The 18,530-nt window shown below is 35.7% G+C and overlaps 1 protein-coding gene across 1 annotated transcript in view; it reads right to left on the bottom strand.

The window, feature by feature from the left end:
- Positions 1-17,200, bottom strand: part of MIB1 (E3 ubiquitin-protein ligase mib1) — a 95,315-nt gene extending 78,115 nt beyond the window's left edge. Inside the window, exons 1-8 of the mRNA XM_051211991.1 lie at positions 16,899-17,200; positions 13,850-14,035; positions 12,275-12,405; positions 7,514-7,877; positions 6,219-7,058; positions 2,812-3,112; positions 2,083-2,192; positions 1,078-1,512 (exon numbers count right to left, since the gene is read on the bottom strand). Of these exons, the coding sequence (XP_051072126.1) occupies positions 1,078-1,512; positions 2,083-2,192; positions 2,812-3,112; positions 6,219-7,058; positions 7,514-7,877; positions 12,275-12,405; positions 13,850-14,035; positions 16,899-17,018 (2,487 nt within the window). The 5' untranslated portion in view covers positions 17,019-17,200. The remainder of the gene's footprint in view (positions 1-1,077; positions 1,513-2,082; positions 2,193-2,811; positions 3,113-6,218; positions 7,059-7,513; positions 7,878-12,274; positions 12,406-13,849; positions 14,036-16,898) is intronic.
- Between the last annotated feature and the right edge of the window lie 1,330 nt (positions 17,201-18,530).

Below are 18,530 nucleotides of genomic sequence, written 5' to 3' on the forward strand. Positions count from 1 at the left end.
ATTTGTTGATCTTACGCTAATACACACCACGAATATTTACATTTCATGTACCACAAAAGATATGGACGTTGCCACGGTCTATGATACCCCTCACCAAATGTACTACGCACAGTGAAGGAATCTTTGCGATATAATTCATGAGGCAATCGTAAATAGGACATCCAAACGTCTGCATAAAAAACTCCATCCTTCCAACCAAACTACTAGCTTATTTTTCACGTATTCCTCATCACTTCTAACCGCTAATACCAGTATACATAGAGAACCCTACTCGGAGTACCATATTATCTGACATAACTGACGCCACTGAAGCCATACAACAACCACAAACTAAATGATACAACAGTTTCCTACTCCCTTATATCCTGACTATGTTAAATTTTTCTCTGCTGTTCTGTTCGTACTTCTATGAGGAAAGGATATGTCATCAAATTAAAGTATCGAACTAATGTCCTGTATCCAAGACATGTTAGGTCGATACCTTGCAAGTTTTTAAGGTGATTAGTAGGCAGCCGAACTCCGGTCTTCTGAACTTTGCTGAAGCCGTTGCTATCAGGCGTCAAAATCCTGACCTATGTGTTCAAAAGGAGATGGTTATTAATCTTTCCTTGCCATGATGATAAATATTCATTCGTTGCATCCTAAACACTTTTTTAAACTCTCTCTTGCGTTTATCACATTATTTAGTTTTTATTTCAAATATCTTCCACATTAGTAATTTCATTTTATTGACTGGCCTTTACTCACTTTATTCCTATCATCGTTTACTCATTATGTAATCACTTGTTTCTGGCCCTTTGAACTGTTGTCACAATCAATGTTGTAAACTTTTCTTTTACATAAGGTATACATTTACAATATTCAGTCCAGAAAATTTATTTACATCCTTGCTATACTAATATGTCTTCAACATAACTTCCGACTAAATACTTTCACGTAAGTAATTTAAACCCATTTTGTAATTATGATTTCAAATATCACAGGTTGTAAGCAGCTGACAAGAACGAACGAAATAAAATGAAATCATGCCATTAACAATATGTTGTTAAAATAATATCATTATATTTTTATACTCACTTGTAAATTTGTCAAAGCATTCATTTCTTCCAGTAGGCATTGTACCATTGGTATGTTCTGTCGACTGACAGCCAAATGTAATGGAGTTTGCCGTAATGCATTTCTAGCATTTATATCCAAAATTTCTTGATCGTCAAAACGATTGTTATTTTCATTTGTTGGAGAATTATCGTCCAGATCGACGAGATTTGCTTCGACCACATCATTTTCTTCTGAAATATTTACCAACCTTGATGTTATATCAGTATGTGGCCGCATTAAAAGTCTTAAAATATCAATATTTCCACTTTGAACTGCTGAATGAATAGCTTCATTATCAGAAGAATCCAAATTCCTACGTCTGGCTCCATATTGTAACAGTAGGATAACACAAGCTAAATGACCAGCTTGACAGGCAGCGTGAAGTGCGGTCAATCCACTAAAAATTCCATTCACCTATAATAAAAGTTTTATCAGAAATTAGATAACAATTATTCAAGCCATGGACTTTTTTAACACATAAAATGAAAACGTCATGCTCCAAATAGTTCAGTAACAATAACTCTAGGTGGAAAGTAATTCTATGAACCTCCAGAACAAATATAAATGAATGTTAATATCAGTTTTTATCACATAAACTGCTATTAAATTTAGTGAAGTGGTAAACTGTTGACTAGAAAAGTGAATATGAGGTCACTGAACAATAGTGGGATTCGAATAAGACTGCAAAGAACATTCATGAGACTACACTAAATTTTCAAATGTCTACTTATTATATATATTGACGGGTTGACTAGAAGGATAATGCTATGAATAGAGCTTTCCAATAAAGATTAGATTCAAACTTTCAAATTTTCTATTAGGAGTAATCATTAGATACAATACAGCTCGTAATATAACCACTCAATCAATCCATACATAACATTACGAAACTTTGATAATGCTAGGCAGTTTCTTATCAACTGATTAGACGTTTCATATCAAAATTATATATATGTATATATAAACTGCAGTTATTTAGCTTACGTCTACATTATGATGCTGCAAAAGACATTTCAAGCGTTTCACATTTCCTTCATTGGCTGCCTGAATTAAATCTTCAGAATTGTTACTGTGAGTTTGTGCATGTGAACAATCTAGGGGAAAAAAGGCAGTCAGGTTAGGGAACTTATATAGCAGCCAATTATATATATTAGTGAATTGTATTATAAACAAATACTAATTCGATCAAATGTCAGAAAGTAAGTAGCTGTTGTTTAGTTAGAACTAGTCAGCTTCACAATCTACTATTGAACTTACACTTTTTACTAAGTGAACTCTGTTTGAATAGGTCAATAGCTCCAACGACATTCTTCTGTTTTAATAACTGTTAGGTGGATTACTTACTTAAGCCTGCTACCCTTCATGGAGGAGCATAGGCAAGTGGATATGTATTTAAAAGTCTATAAATAGGCACTGGCACCAACAGAGCCATTAGAACATTTTCAGCTAGCATTTATGTGCAAGGCACCACAAAAAAGCACACCTAATAATAGTTGATAAACATACCCTATCTACTTAATAGATATTATCAAAATGCACATAATATCAATAATTGTTATTCAAGATAGAAAGTGATCTTTTACATAAGTCTGCTCTTTTTTATTAATTGTATCATTAAGTTTAGCATTACCGAAACACAGATAAGGAAATCTTTATGGATTAAGTACAGTGAATAAAAATGCACCGTTAATAATTATGACAAGTAACTCTTACTAGGCATTTCCATGTTTGGTTGTTCGGGATCATCAGCTGGAGGTGTATGAGGACTCATATCTAACGGATTTTCAGCAAAAATAGGTTGTAGTTGATTGTAAGTACCATGCACTGATCGTGGTCCTGCTTCACTATGACGTTGTATTCTAATAGATTGTGGACCCGTACTATTATTTTCCCGTATAACTTCATCTGGTAATGTTGTATATCCACATATTAAATCTTGATTAGAAGAAGAATTATTATGCAATCCATCTCTGGTATGCAAGGTGAGAACTCTCCCACGATTAGTGATAGCAATCTGTTGGAAACAGAAGTCTAAAGTTTACTTTATGAGATACTGAACTAGTAATGCTCAAAAAATCTAGGTAAAACAGTTCAGCAAAATCATCAGTTTAGGCCTTCCAAGGTTTTTATCACTAAACATTATTTAGTTCAGTGTATTTTGATTTTGGCTAGCAGGAGAATTCCGGATGTACGTTTCTTCCTATGTATGACTTACCTAAGTAATTCGATCAATATCCACATTTGGCAGTAGAGGTGATTCAGTCTTGAGTATCGACAATAGGAGTTTGAAAACTCTTGCAAATTATCAGCACAGAACCTTGTGAAGATTGCTGAATGAAATTCAGATCACGAAACAACGTAAGCCAGACAAACAATAATAATTGGAGAGCAGAGTCAAATGCTGCTTTTAAGTCAAGAAAATCTATCATAAGCATGCCTGTGTTCTAAGATCTGACGAATGGTGAATATGTGGTCGATGCAGCCACGGCCAGGTCTGAAGCCAGCCTGATTTTCTCGTGTTTGCAGTTCATGGGTCTTTGTTAGGCATCCAATAATTATTAATACTAGTATTTTAGACGCTATATTAATCAAACTAATCCCTCTATGATTACCACAGGATGATTTTAATCCTTTCTTATATATTGAGACGATTAGTGATGACGACTAGTCAGATGGGATTACGTCCAACTTCCAGATCTTAGTTAAAATTTTAGTCAGTCCTATCGCTAAAACTGAACCACCATCCTTAAAGACCTTCAGATCCAATCCATCTGGATCAGTTGCTCTTCTTCGTTTCAGATTAGCTATAGCTATTTAAACCTCAGTTAGAGTCGATGGGACTACTTCAATGTTCCATACAGGTTGTTTCGGGAAGGTGTGCAGTTTTACAGTAGCTAAATGCCATCTGAACTGCTTTTTAAAGTGTCCCGTACATCGTTTTAAACGTCTGGACTAAGTGCTGATAAGATTATCGTCTTTTTCCGAGATCGTCTCACTTACATTTGACTTCTTAATTCCGGTTTCTTTTATTGGTCTGAAAAGCTGTCTGGTGTTACCTAAAGCCTCTGAATTTTCAGTCTCTTTTGCTTTCATTGCCCATCACTGCTCACGATCGTTTTGTAGCCTTCTGTTTAATCTAGATTTGATTTGTTTTCGCTCATCATCGTGTTTATAGTCCAATGGGATAAGTTAATGAAAACCTATTAGTGCAATAGATGTTGCTGAAATCCGCTACCTTACAAATTGCCAAAATAACTATTCATTCAGTATGTAGCCTAATAAGGGTTAAGGGATGATATAATGAGGATGAGTATCAGGAAACATGGCCAAACATTGTTTTAGATTCCTCTCATAAAAAAACCATAAGGGTAACGCTCGGAAATACGTTTAGAAAGTATTCGCCTCTAGGGTCGAAATTAATTCATTTTTTGAATTGTCTTCAAGCTTATGTGTTTGTTAGTAACCTATATTATGAATTTTAGTAATTCATACTGATAAAGTTCTAAAACTCGAACTAAAAACGAATAATTATGATCGTATAGGACCTTTGTTACATCGTCGATTTATGAACTTCGTAATGTATTTCTAAATTTCCGAGATAAGTTGGAGCATTTACAGCCTACTAATGAGTACCGACAAGCTCGGTATTGAAGGTCAATTTATTTCGATAACTCCATACAAAAATGATAGCCCTTACCTATTTATTTCACATACTATGTTAAGATTCAAAGATTAGCTACATTAAACATCTTGAATAAACATATTGAAATTTTGATTGAGATCATGAATCGATCAATGTTAGACCACCACTGAAAGCTTGGAAGCCTTGAACGGATGTTTCGTCCTATTATGAGACTCCTCAGAAGTGGGTATCCACGATCCCCTATGAGGGGTTTGAACCCAGGACCTTTCATGCGCGAACGCTTCACCTCCACTGAAATTTATGATTTACATTTCCGTAAACTTTTAGCCACTGAAAAATTTTCAGTGAGTTATTCCCGCAACGTATTGTGAAAAACTACCTATTTATCACTGTTTTGTTGGTTGAATATATAGTACTATACAGAGACTCACTCACTAACTAATATAATACTTTTAATAGGAAATTTTTAAAATATGGCCAAATAAGTGTATTTTTCATTTAACAACTTGAACTACTGATGAACAGCTAGTAGTCGAATGTTTTTGACAGATAATATCATTCATATTTAGGCTATAAAAACACATCTAAGAAATGAATGGAGATGATATCTCGGAATAACCATATCTGAGTGAAACCAGTTCATCGGATTTAAATCCCCTAAAGACTTGCAACCGCGTCCTTTGGTACACCATAAGTCTTTACTCACTAAACACAAGGTTACGAGATCAATCTTAAATCTGTTAAGATACTGATCTCATGAATATTTAAGTAAATTTATTCTACCTATAAGCTTACTGTTTTTACTCTGTATTCTGCAACGCACCCCACTTACTTTCGTCTAGATTTCAAATACTGAACAAAATGTCTTGTGTTCAGTGACTTTATTTTTATTCACTTCTATTTTGATCGGCTTTGAGTTAATAATTCAACTGTCCCATCAAACATTGTATCTCAGAAACAGTGATGGACCATTAAAAGAGAAGGCATCTCATAAAAGTACTCAAACAAATAGGTCCTCTGCTTACGAAGACCAGCTGTTTGTAGTTCGACATTAAAATTAGGAAAAGTTATTAATTTCGAAGAACATTAAACTGCAATACTAACAACTTGGATTGATTAAATTGATCCGTACTAATAATAAGGAAATTACTACCTTTACCAATTTCATTATAGATAATCCCCAGCCATAAATGAACCTTGTCATTTAAAATTAGTTTGCCTCTGTGTGTAGATGGCTTTCCTTTCCTACAAATAATGGATATTTTGCATGTATTACCTGTTAAAATAAATGTTGTTTAGTGAATATTTAATAGACAAATGTTATTCACTTTCGTTATAAGTATGATAAGGGATCAATCGATGTGTATAGAACTCATTTAGATGAATTATCCAAGATCAAGTCTCACTTATTTAACAAAGTGTTTGCATTTTTAACAGAAAAATACCAACAGCCAACATATATGATATTACGACTTACGCGTGATTGAGAATTTCTACATTGGTTGTGCGAAACAGAAGAAATATTAAGTTCTCGGGCATTTTGAATAATTCTGTGATCATTTGTTGAACACTGTATGCTTGTTGGTCGGCTGTCGCGAACAGCTGTCGACAAATGGTCGTTATTATGTGACCGAGAATGATTTGTTGAATGATTCTGGTTTACTGGATTTGAATTACCCCGGCTTGTAGGTGCCGATGGATTTAAAGAATTGGTTCTTAAGAAATCAGTCAATAGGGTACGGGCAGTTTGACCGAAACTTCGTAGACCACTGGTACTACTTGGTATGTTAGCTGCACGTGGAGAACCTGGTTCTTTAGTCTCTCTGTCTGTAGACCAACCATATTGTGGTCGACTTAGTCGTGAATGTGATCGCCGTGAAGTAACATTAGTGCTATGCGAACTCTCGATTGAGGAAGGCTGTAGATGAAGTCTGCTAGCAAGAGTGCATACGTTCAAACAGCTGGATGCTGCAGGCTCTTCGTTTGATAACACATTACTGTTTGTTCTATATCCGGTATCTGTATATTGTCCACTATTTGAAGAACTATATAATGTTCCATCATTCCTAGAAATTCTACTCCGATAAACGTATACATCCTCAACATTTCGAGTTGTTTGACGGCGACGAGACTCAAGATCGTGAAGATTAGTCCAGTTTGGAACCACAGGACCTCTTTCTAAGTCATGTCTCGTTGCAAGTGATACTTCACCGTTTGATTCGTCAGGCACACAAGCTTCATCAAGATATTGACTTAAATCAGCAAGAAGAGGAAGGTGATCAACATAATACATCCCACCTTTAGAGGGTCTTATTGCCTATGCATAAAATACAAATTCAAAAACAAATTAAAAACAATTATTTCGTGTTAAACAAGTTTATATTTCAGCGAAACATTCGCCATGTATATTTACTTGAAAATGTAACCAGTCTGGTGAAAATTTCAAATGAAACATACATTTTTGGTGAACTAGTTTTTAAGTTTTCAAGTTCAGATTCTCTAGGCTAACTAACTGTTCTGTAGGGCCTTATAAATTCTAAGTGATCTTTTATATACTTTATTAAAGAAATCCGAAGGATGATAATAATCGCTTTACACCATATATGGTTGTCACAACTGTGACAAGACAGTCTGAAATCATCAAAGTAATTTGCAGCTGTTTACATTCTCACCAGTTAGACTCACTATAAGCCAAGATTGTCATTTATGTGGCTTTCAATAAGCACACAATTAAATAAGGATGTATTCTCTTTTGGAAAAGTATGTACTTACTTTGAGGTCAACTAATCCTCCATATCCAACTCGATAAACATTATACGCTCCACTATCCCAGGCGACCAAAGCTGCTGAACGCGGTGCCCATTGATACCAATCTCTTCTACCAGTTATACGCCCCTGTGTAGGCAAAAGGATTGGACCAGCAGACGTTTTTTCGTTGTTTGAGCTCAAGTTGGACCTGCAAGCAATAGCTGACCCTGTTGGTCCTAGAAGTATCGATCCACTTGATGACGACGTTAGGGGTGAAACACAATCTTGACTATCCCAGCTCCAGTCTATGCCGCGAACAACTCGGGCTTTAGGGAAAAGACCAAATGATTCTACACGCCTTTGTTTCAAACGTCGACCAACAATAACTCTATTAGTAGGAGTAAAAACCAAATTTTTAATTGAAATTACTTAAAAAGTTCTAAAGCTTATGAGCTATTAAAAATTAACATACATTTAAACAAATATTGCTTCCTGCTGTAAGATACCTCCAAAGTTAAGACCAGAAGATAGAAAACAATATGCTTCAACCTTAAGCACTATGGTGATGTAAATAATATTGTGGTGTCTTATAAACATGGGTGTTTCGTTTAGTGATTTTGTTTTATTAGCTTTTCAATAGCTGATTAAAAAATTAAATGTAAACATCTTGCAGTATGTCCTGGAATCCAGTTAGTTCTAAACTGTCTTCTCTTCTGATCTACAAGTGTTCTTTCTAGGCCACACCTTCGAACTTACTGAAACTCTTTTCTCCCCCTGTCGAATGCGACAGCTTCCAAGCCAAGTTCCACTACATACTGCTTACAAGCAATCTTGCTAGTAGTATTCATCACATTTCCCCCATGTTCAATCGCAAGCGTGTAGGCCTTCGTGATTCTATCGTCACTGATTCTGATCTGTCAGTCCAATGAATCCACTTTTGAGGCTGGCTAACATTCACGCATTTCTCCCTGTTACCTTTCTTGATGGCATACACCGGTCTGGGTCTTTTGATGACCATATATAGTCCTTCTCAATTGGGCAGCGGTTTTCGTGAACCAAGTTCGCCTATGGCTATCCCCTTTCGTTCTCTACATTTAATCTTATCTCCTAATGAGAAGAGATTCTGCTGTTTCCTTTGATGTTATTCGTATCTCTCCATGTTTATTGTTTTTTTTCTGTTGCACATTCATCGCTGCTTGTCCTAGCTCATCCTTCCACTCCTCAAACTAGAACCTCTATATTTGCGACCACGTCTTATTGTGCCCTAGCAGTCACGATGTTCTACCAAACACCAACTAGAACGACGAATTTCTGGTGTTTTCTTGGACTGAAGCACGATAGACTAGCAAAATCATCGGTAGTTCCGTCTCCAAGTTACCTCTTTAGTTGCCAGTCATTCCTTCAGTGAGACGTTATTTCGTTCTGTTAGCCTGTCGGTCAGCAGATAGTATAGGGATTTTCAGATATTACTGATGCCCAGCTGACCTAGGAGGATTTTTAACTCGTCGCCCTGAAAACATGCACCTTAACCTGTTAATATCATTTTCAGGACGCCATGATCCGCAACAATGTGTCGAATGGTTGCTTCCGTCACCGTTCTTCCGCGTTGATCCGGAATCGCAACCGTGTTCAACCAAAGTGTGGAGTGATCTGTCATCGCTAACATTTACTGATTTCTAATCGATGTTTGTGGAAACGGACCTATGATATCTACTGACCATTGTGGTATCCATCACGATAGTAAACCTAATGAAATTAAGTGATGTAAGCAACTCAGTGTAGAGAAAATATAATACGCGTTACATACACTGATTTATCTGGCATCACCAAGGACTAATTTGTGAATTTTATAATTTAACAATATTTCTTAAATTATTCTCTTTATAATATCTAATTTCCTCCAATTTACTTAACTGATAAGTTAGAGATTTCGAAGTCACTAACTAATTAATTTGTTGATAACTTAAAAATTCAGTCAAGAAGTAAACATAAAAATCACTCAAGAGGTACCATTTAAAACATTCAGAATTCGATAAATGTACATTAAAATTATCGTCAGTGCTTAAAAATAGTTGGTTTAGACAATGTATAGTCTTCTGTAACTTTTAAATACTTGAATTTAAAGAAACCTAACAATCATTACTTCTACTTATGATTGTTTTCATGAAACACCCATATTATTAAAATACTTAATTACATAAATTATAAAATACTAGCTTATTAGATTATTGTTTAAATTCATTAATAATTTGTAGAATATAGAATGTAATTGATTTCCATATGGTTAAAACTAGTTTTTTTGTTCATGAATCATCAATGACAACCTTATTTCAGATAAAGTAACATTAACGATTCATTATTGTAAAATGACTATTTAACTTGAAGTGAACATTCTTAAAGGCTACATTTTACATTTTTTGCAATGTATCATGTCAAAAACGTTTCAACTGTGTTAACGACAAACCGAACAACAGTTATAACCTCATAGTTATTTGACTTAACTGTTACTTGTTTCTCTCTTATGAAAATCGAGATACTTATCACAAATCAAATTTTCTGCACCCACCAATGATAGCAATGAAGACGATAAAGATCAGTTTTTCGAGAGGCTGCTCAAGGAAAAGACTTGACAGTCTTGATGGGAGATCTAAACTCCAAAATCAGAATGAACAATACCGGGTATCATGGGATGATACGGACTGACTGGAAGAAGAGAACAAGAATGGTGAGAGATTCGCAAATCTATATGCATTTGACAAAATGTTTATAGGTAGCACAACATTCTCATACAAACGCATACACGAAGCCACGTGGGTTTCATCGGACTACACTGCAGAGAACCAGATAGACCATAATCGCACCAGTAAAAAAGTTCACAAGGTCAATGGGAGGCGTGAGAACCAGGATAGGAGCTGGAATAGCTTCAGATTAACACCTGGTTGTGGCCAAGATGAAAGTGAAACCAAAGAAGCATTGGACAACTGGATAAACAGTAGTACAAAGGTTCAATACAGTGTTCCTTCGAGATACTGACAAACTCAACCAATTCAAGGTAACTCTCAAAAACAGGTTCCAAACCTTCCAGGATCTACTGAAAGAAGAAACCACTATGGAGGACAACTGGAAAGGGATAAAAGAAACACTAACTTCAACGTGTCAGGAGGTGTTGGACCGCAGCAAGCGTCATCATAAGAAATGGATCTCTGTCGAAACCCTGGACAAGATCCAAAAAGGAAGAACAAGAAGACAGTAATTAACAACAATTTGAAACAACTATATGACACGATGAAGAAACTGGTGAGGAAATATAGCAAGCCAGAGAGACTGATCAAGGACAAAAAACTCAAGCCAATCACTGAGATTCAAGAACAGAAGAAAAGATGGGTAAAGCACTTTGTGGAACTTTTGAATAGTCCAGCTCCACTGGACTCACATGACATCGAAGTAGCACACACAGACATTCATATGGATGTCACTCCACCAACGGTCGAAGAAATCAGGATGGCAATCGTATAAATCAAGAGCAAGAAGGCAGCAGAACCTGACAATATACCACCTAAAGCATTAAAGTCACACATAGAAACAATTGTAAACATGCTTCACGTTCTATTCATAAAGATTTTGAAGGAAGAACAAGAGCCACTGACAGACTGGAAAGAAGGACACCTCATCAAGACACCAAAGAATGGAGATCTGAGCAAATGTAAGAACCATAGAGGCATCACACTTCTCTCAGTACCAGGAAAAGTTATGAGCAAGATATTGCTGAATTCGATGAAAGATGCAGTAGACACCCAACTTCGAAATCAACAGGCTGGATTTCGTAAGGACCGGTCGTGTGCAGACCAAATCACCACACTACGGATCATCGTTCAACAATCAATTGAATGGAACTCGTCACTATACATCAACTTCTGTGATTATGGGAAACCATTTGACAGTGTGGCTAGGAGACTTATGGAACCTTCTTCAACACTATGATGTGAGTAGCTGGGAAGATCCTCAACATCACCCGGAATTCATACGACGGACTACAGTGCAAATTCGTGCGTGGAGGATAGCTGACAGATGCATTTCAAGAGAGTATCGGGGTCAGACAAGGCTGCTTACTCTTCCTCCCTTTATTTTTCTTCTAGTGGTTCAATGGATTATGAAGACCTCCACATTCGAGGGGAAGCATAGAATACAATGGACAGGTTAAATGCAATTAGACGATTTAAACTTCGCAGTGTAGTAGACTCTACTCACATGTTTGTTTGTAAGTAGTGTGTGGCAAAGCAAGTTCACGAAGCTAGCATAGTCGTTAGACGGAGAGAAGAGGTTCAGCATATCAAAAGCATGGCGTAAGCAGAACCCTCGAAGACTAGACGAGAAGACAGTCCGGACTGCAAAAGATACAAATTGATTATCAAATGCTATGTATACGTAACATACAAACACTGTCATTTCTCTCGATGAACAGTAATTGATTAACAGTGAATTAGCAGTTACGCAGAAATAAAAAGTCGAATTTCAATTAATTTATGACTACAACAAATAGTTTCCGTCCAAACATTGCTTTCGATAAAAGTGATATTAGATGAGCGAAATAAATATAAAAAATGGAACAAAGAGAACCCAGATAATCAAGCTTCCCCTATGTCTAACCGTTTGTTGGATTGATATGAAAAACATGACCGTCAAGTGATTAATATACAAATTCATGAGGATGTGAGTGAAGAAAGTTTTGTTACCACAAGTTGAGTGTGTACGAACTGGGGATAAAGTTAGTAGATAAATACTCACCTAGTTTTGTATGGTGCTGTAATCCTTAAAAATTGATGAGCCAGCGAATGCTTATCAGCATGATAACAAGTTGAACACAAATCTGTGCTTAGGCAAACTACACATTTCCATCGAATTCCATAAATTGGGGACTGAAATCACGGATTAAAATAAGTTGTATTTATCATAATTTTGAAACAAGAATAAAAGAAAGCAAAATGTAGAAAAGTGTACGGATTCCTTAATCTTTTCGGGATATAAGTATATATAATAAGAATAAACATAAATGTTAAATTGGCAATATAGTCACTTTAGGTCACAGGTTTTGCCGCGTAGAAAACGAACGATTGGGAAGCGAATATTATTAATATCCTGAGAACGACGATATTTAAGCAACGTTTAAGGAATCTGTTTACTAACTGATGAATTAGAGATGAGCACAGCTCTTGGAACTTAGAAAGATGGTATCAATAACTGTTTACTAACAAACAGAATTCCAGTTGGTAGTCACTTGGACAAACGAGATACAGTAGGTGTTTTTGAGTCACTTCAGTAAATTAAAAATAAAAGAACTTCCCGATTAACTTTTATTGGTGAATGTTTTGAGGTATACTCATATGTAGATAAATTGGTGTAATATTATTGTCGGTTATTTAATTTGTAGCGGGTGAATTACCAGTGTGACTTCTCCGTGCTCAGTTATCACCAAGTGTGATATTAAAATGCCGGGATCGAAATCACATTTATTCGTTGTATTCGTGGAATATATGAATTCCTTATCTTTTACAAGATTCATATAAAACCTCACATTTTTACCATATGTGTAAAAGATTGGTGTTCCAAATGTCATTCAGTCGATTTGTTCCAAGAAAAAAAGTTGGATTCAGAGGTCTTTGCTGATAATTAGTAAACGAAACTGTGATAGAATCTATGGCTAAATATCAAAAGCTGGTTATCTTTCTCTAATTATGGGAGAAACAAAAGCATCTATCCGGAAGACTTATTTAAATTTTACTGTTTGTATGAATGACATGGCAGTATAAAATAGATGATATTACACACTTGATCGTTACATTTCAAATAATTACGGTAGTCGAATCAATTGTGTGAACAAAATACACGGTTTATCATGGTTAGTGACAAAAATAAATAAGAAAATGAGGATATTTCGTTTAAAACAACGAAATACACAAAATAGATAAGCGAAAACAGCAAACTCTATCCATTATAACATTATCATTGGATGGGTGGATTTGTTTATCATCTGCATTTACATGCGGGTAACATTAAAGACCATAATTAATAATTCAGACTGAGGATAATTCAAACTAAAAGCAAATGGAATATCAATTCAGTAACCTGAAATTTAATTCGGAAGGCAGATTATCCGCATACATATTCTTGTTGAAGATGTCATATTGTTAATTTCCACTTATTTGGCTGAAGATAATTTACTACATCAATAGTGGTATCAAGAAGTGAAGAAATATTTTTTGTCAATTTCACTGATTGTTTAGTGGGATCGATGAATACAAGGTAGGACAACAAATATGGGTTAAATTTAAGGTTAATTCAACTGTTAATTTTATTTCGAACCTCATGACAACTTTCACAGATAGTTCCAGGATGCTTCGAACCTGTTGGTGCATTATCCAAGACTCGTAAGTCAAATCCAAGCACACCGCAGCGATAATTTGCCACAATTCCAGAATCCCAAACAACAATAGCTTCTCCAGACGTATCAAATCGTCTTACGGAACCAACGTGACCTTCCCCTCCATCCTAAAATTTACATGAAAAAATCGTACCTCATGAATTATGTCTTTATCATTTAAGTTCAATGGTTCAACTACCAGACATTTTATTCACAAACATCTAAACCATGTAACCAAAACATTGTATATCAAATAAAATGTAAAACACAATTATATGAATGAAAAATATTCTTTTCAATAATTTCTCATCAGGTTGAAAAGAATATTCTTTGTCCATATAATTGTGTTTTAATATAATGGGCATTTTTCAGCGATTAAAATGAAATATAGTTTAGGGAAGTGTAGAATTTAAAAAGTATCACCACATTAACACAAATTTCGGAAGCACGAGGTGATTAGAATAACACCAAAGTGAAAGATCCTTTCGGCAAGTTTGATCGACACAAATAATAGTTTGAGAGCCTGTACTTACTAAACGCGTTCCACAATAGCCCAGCAAGCCGAAAATCAGTTCGGAACCCAGTAGTACTCTTCCATCACTATGACGTTCAACAGTAGATGAACTTCGTTAAAATAACAAACATTAATTACTACAAATAGTATTATAATAACGTAAAACAGAACGCATATTGAATTCTTTGATTCAGTTGTTGAACATCCAGATTTTCAAAGTACTACACCACGGACTATATGTAAACAGATAAACAACGGAAACCAAGAAGCTCTGAATGGCTGGATTGTCCTGATATGAGACTAATAGACAGTGTTTATCCACGACCCAAACCAACGATGTAACTTCCGGCCTTCATGTATCATAGCCCCCTATATCATAAAAGGTCTGCGTTCCATGTTTGATAACATTCCAAGGACATTTAAAAGAAAAAAATTCAGGAAGATTGTTCACTATTCAAAACTAAAATAAAACTTAGACCGGCATTTTGGAAAGTAATCCTAGTACTTGTGCTACTTTAGTGAGATAAAATGTAAAACTTTAGAGCATCTAGAGCTTTAATGAGTAAATGTTTAGTTATGTAGATAAAGAAGACGTTTTGGGATAATAATGTCAGTAGTGATAAGGTCAAATTGTTTATTAGAACTGTTACCGACCATAAAGCCAATCACTTTTTAAAATTATAATGTACAAATGCAAACCCTTACAAAGTTTAGTATTTCTGACTGCCAATCATTCACTTTATCACAGCTTTCACTTGTATGTTTTTTAGTACAGAAGCCAGCTGATCGTTATAAGATAACAACAGCCACTGAGTTTCAATCATTCTCCCAATTAACTGAAAGTCTCCATTATATAATGTTCATCAACCATTTCAAGTGGGCAATGTGGCCCTGATCAGAAACATTCGATCAGTCACGGAAAACTAACACTTGTTATTAAATTAAAAACATGTTTCATTTATTAAGACCACTGTGATTTGAAATTATTTTGTCCGGACAAAAGGAAGCAATCATTCACAGAAAAGTGAGTCTACAGTAACTAACTTGTATAAAAGCTACCAGTCAGTCGCTTAGTAACTTTGTCCCTGATGAAATTTAAGTGAAGCATTTTTGCCACTCGTCCTATGACTTAAAAACTCGGTTACAATCTCACTAATCAAAACGAAATGAAATAAAATTGTGTAGTGCAGTTGTATACTCACTAAAATTATATAATCACTAGCATTGGTGATCATATTTTTTGCATATATTATACATATTTTCCCCCGATTTTATGGAAAATTTTATCAGTTTCGGAGAAATCTTGGGGAAGCTGCATTAAAACTTTTATAGAAATGAAACCAGGATCTCGAAATTCCCCTTGGTCTTGGGTGTAGATCACCGACGTAGATGTTCTACATCGAATGATTGGGGATCTACTCGAGTTACTGAGAGCACCACAGCATTGGCCAGTTCATGACATACGATGCGCGTTGATTATTCTTGACTTTGACAGTTATCGATTATCTGTTCAATATTCAGTGACCCAACTGCCGGATGATTTGGCTAGGGCTCAGTGACATTTCCCTGGCCCCACAGGAGTTCTACCCTAAATTTCAAGTTATTTTGAGGAAATCCCCAAGACTATTGGAAACATCTAAGGTTCTCTCCAAAATTTCTCCAAGAATTTTCAGGAAATTTGAAGAAGTCCATTTACGTTCTTCGGTAAAACCCCGAAATTTCTAGGTATTTTGAGGGATACCCAGAATACGGACTCACTTGAAAGGTACTCAGAGCTTGTCATGCATATAAACTTTCTCAATTAATCTGGCAAAATAACACAATTCTAAAATAATTTAGCAGGTGTTGTCAACACCAGAATGCCTTTTTTCGCACACATACCCAACTTGTATAAACGTTCCCTATGAAAATAAATGGATGATTTTTGGAAGACGGCGTAGTATGAACATGCAATCACAGTTAATTCACCTTAAAAACAATCCTATTTTAGCAGCACTCGCAGTAACAAACGCGAAATATAAGCATGCATTGCATCAGTTAAACCTGATGCTTTATAGATGAGGTTGCATATTAAAATACGGAACAAAAACACGCGAATTTCCGTTAATAATTTACATCTACATAATATTTGTAAATTCGGTTGACGTTTTTCCACATATGGGGAAAAACCTCAAATTTAACCAAACTACCCCAGAATTCCTCCACAATCCGAAAATATGTCAAGCTACAATAAATATGACCCACTAACACTCGCGTTGTTCGAAATCTGTGATCGCATACACAAAAACGATGGGGCTCATTAAGGCTTAGAATGAATTAAATATATGCATAAAAGTAGATCAACGTCGTTTATTCTATGACCATATTATAGTGAATCATACTTAAGTTTGCTGTTCGAACAACCAAAATATCTTGTTTATAAGAAATATTCTGACAAGAAAACTTATGGGAAATAATCGTAAAGTCATTAAAAATACTTGTTTGTTCCATTTCCAATCGGGTCCACGAACAACCCTGCAGCCAACCCCTGTACAATATATTCCAGGATCATGTAGTTCATTTTCGGAACCATTTTCTTGTTCGGAGAATCTTGTCATGTTTTTTTATGCTGTTATAAAACAGGTACAATCTTATTCAGGAATAATTATTTTCTTTCAGTGTTTAAAAATATTCTATTAAGAGTGGAGTTTTGTTGAACGTTTTAAACAAGAAATTGAAAGTTCATATGATATAGTGACTGCCATAGGCAGCTAAGATGTCGCAACTGAATAACTTTTAGATACTGCTCTCATCTGAACTTTAATAGCTTATTTGGCAACCTGATGGAGTACCCTGGAGATGTCGAATTATTACGCTAGATGTAGAGATAGTTTTGAATGATTTCAACTAACTGTTGACAAACCGGACGAACTGAAGTACATGAAGAAATTTGTCAACTTCATCTTGGATGTTTTTTTAAACATTACCTTATTTAAGGTAGTAATTTATAATCAGAGCATAAAGTAGTGGAGAGGAAATATGTCTAAGTACAACCTTGAATGACACTCGTCACTCTCCTCCGATTCACATACAATTCACTGTGAAAGTCAACTGAGCGAGTTCGCTCAAACATCAACACCAGTTGGCGTTAGACAGTTAACGCTGAGCTGTTGAACTGAGCTACAAACTCACCCCTTAGCTATCCAAGTTAACTCGCTTCCTGACAAGTGTACTATTTATGTAAGACTGGCATGATCGTCTCTTTCTTTAAGTAGGATTATTTATCTGAGGCGTGCATTAATGAACCCAGTTAATATCCTGCTGATATCATCTCAGACTTTGCAAGATAACACACATCGGTTGTCTTGCCTTCAGCATTAGTTGCCAGGCTGAGAAATCATATCCTGGACTGTCACCAAAGAGTGGAAAATAACAAAAGTCTTTTTGGAACGGCATTACTACCAAATATAGTGATCTGTATGGTGAGGAATCCAGGAATATATTGTATGGGGTTAATCAAGGCACTAGAAACTCTGCGATGCTTTGCCAGCATCTATGTTAAGTAAAGTCATTTTCATTACTTCGTACAGACGATTTATAAAGATTTTCGTTTACTAACGTAAGAAGAAACCCCCAAAGCTGGAAAGAAACTGAACTCTGATGAGCTTACGGGAGTAGTAATTATTCAGAATACATACTTAGAAGCTTCATAGTTCGTTTTTTGAACTCGTGTAGCTACTCACTGTGTATCTGCTCTGCAACTATCACTCTTGACTCTACGTCTTAGTTGTGTGAAGTATTTTTTCTACTTAGGAAGATTCCAAATGCCGCTACCGATAGATGCAGGTCAGTCATTCGGGATGTTTCTTTTCGTTTGGAGAACAGAGTTCTCACCTTTTCGACACAATGTATGGAGGGTTTGTAGTGGCATTGGACCATAACCATACAATCCTCAAAGCTGAACACGAGACAACTCGGAAGATAGATATTCAATATTTAACGCGGAGAAATACCTAACGATGGAGGAGGCGGGGAAAATGTATTGAATGAATTAGAGTTGATCGGATTGCATGGCTCGGCCATGCAGGCGTGGTCCCTCTGAATGTTACCTTATATCTCTTATTCATATT

Source organism: Schistosoma haematobium, chromosome ZW (genome assembly GCF_000699445.3).
Source record: "Schistosoma haematobium chromosome ZW, whole genome shotgun sequence".
In the NCBI taxonomy this organism is placed as follows: domain Eukaryota; kingdom Metazoa; phylum Platyhelminthes; class Trematoda; order Strigeidida; family Schistosomatidae; genus Schistosoma; species Schistosoma haematobium.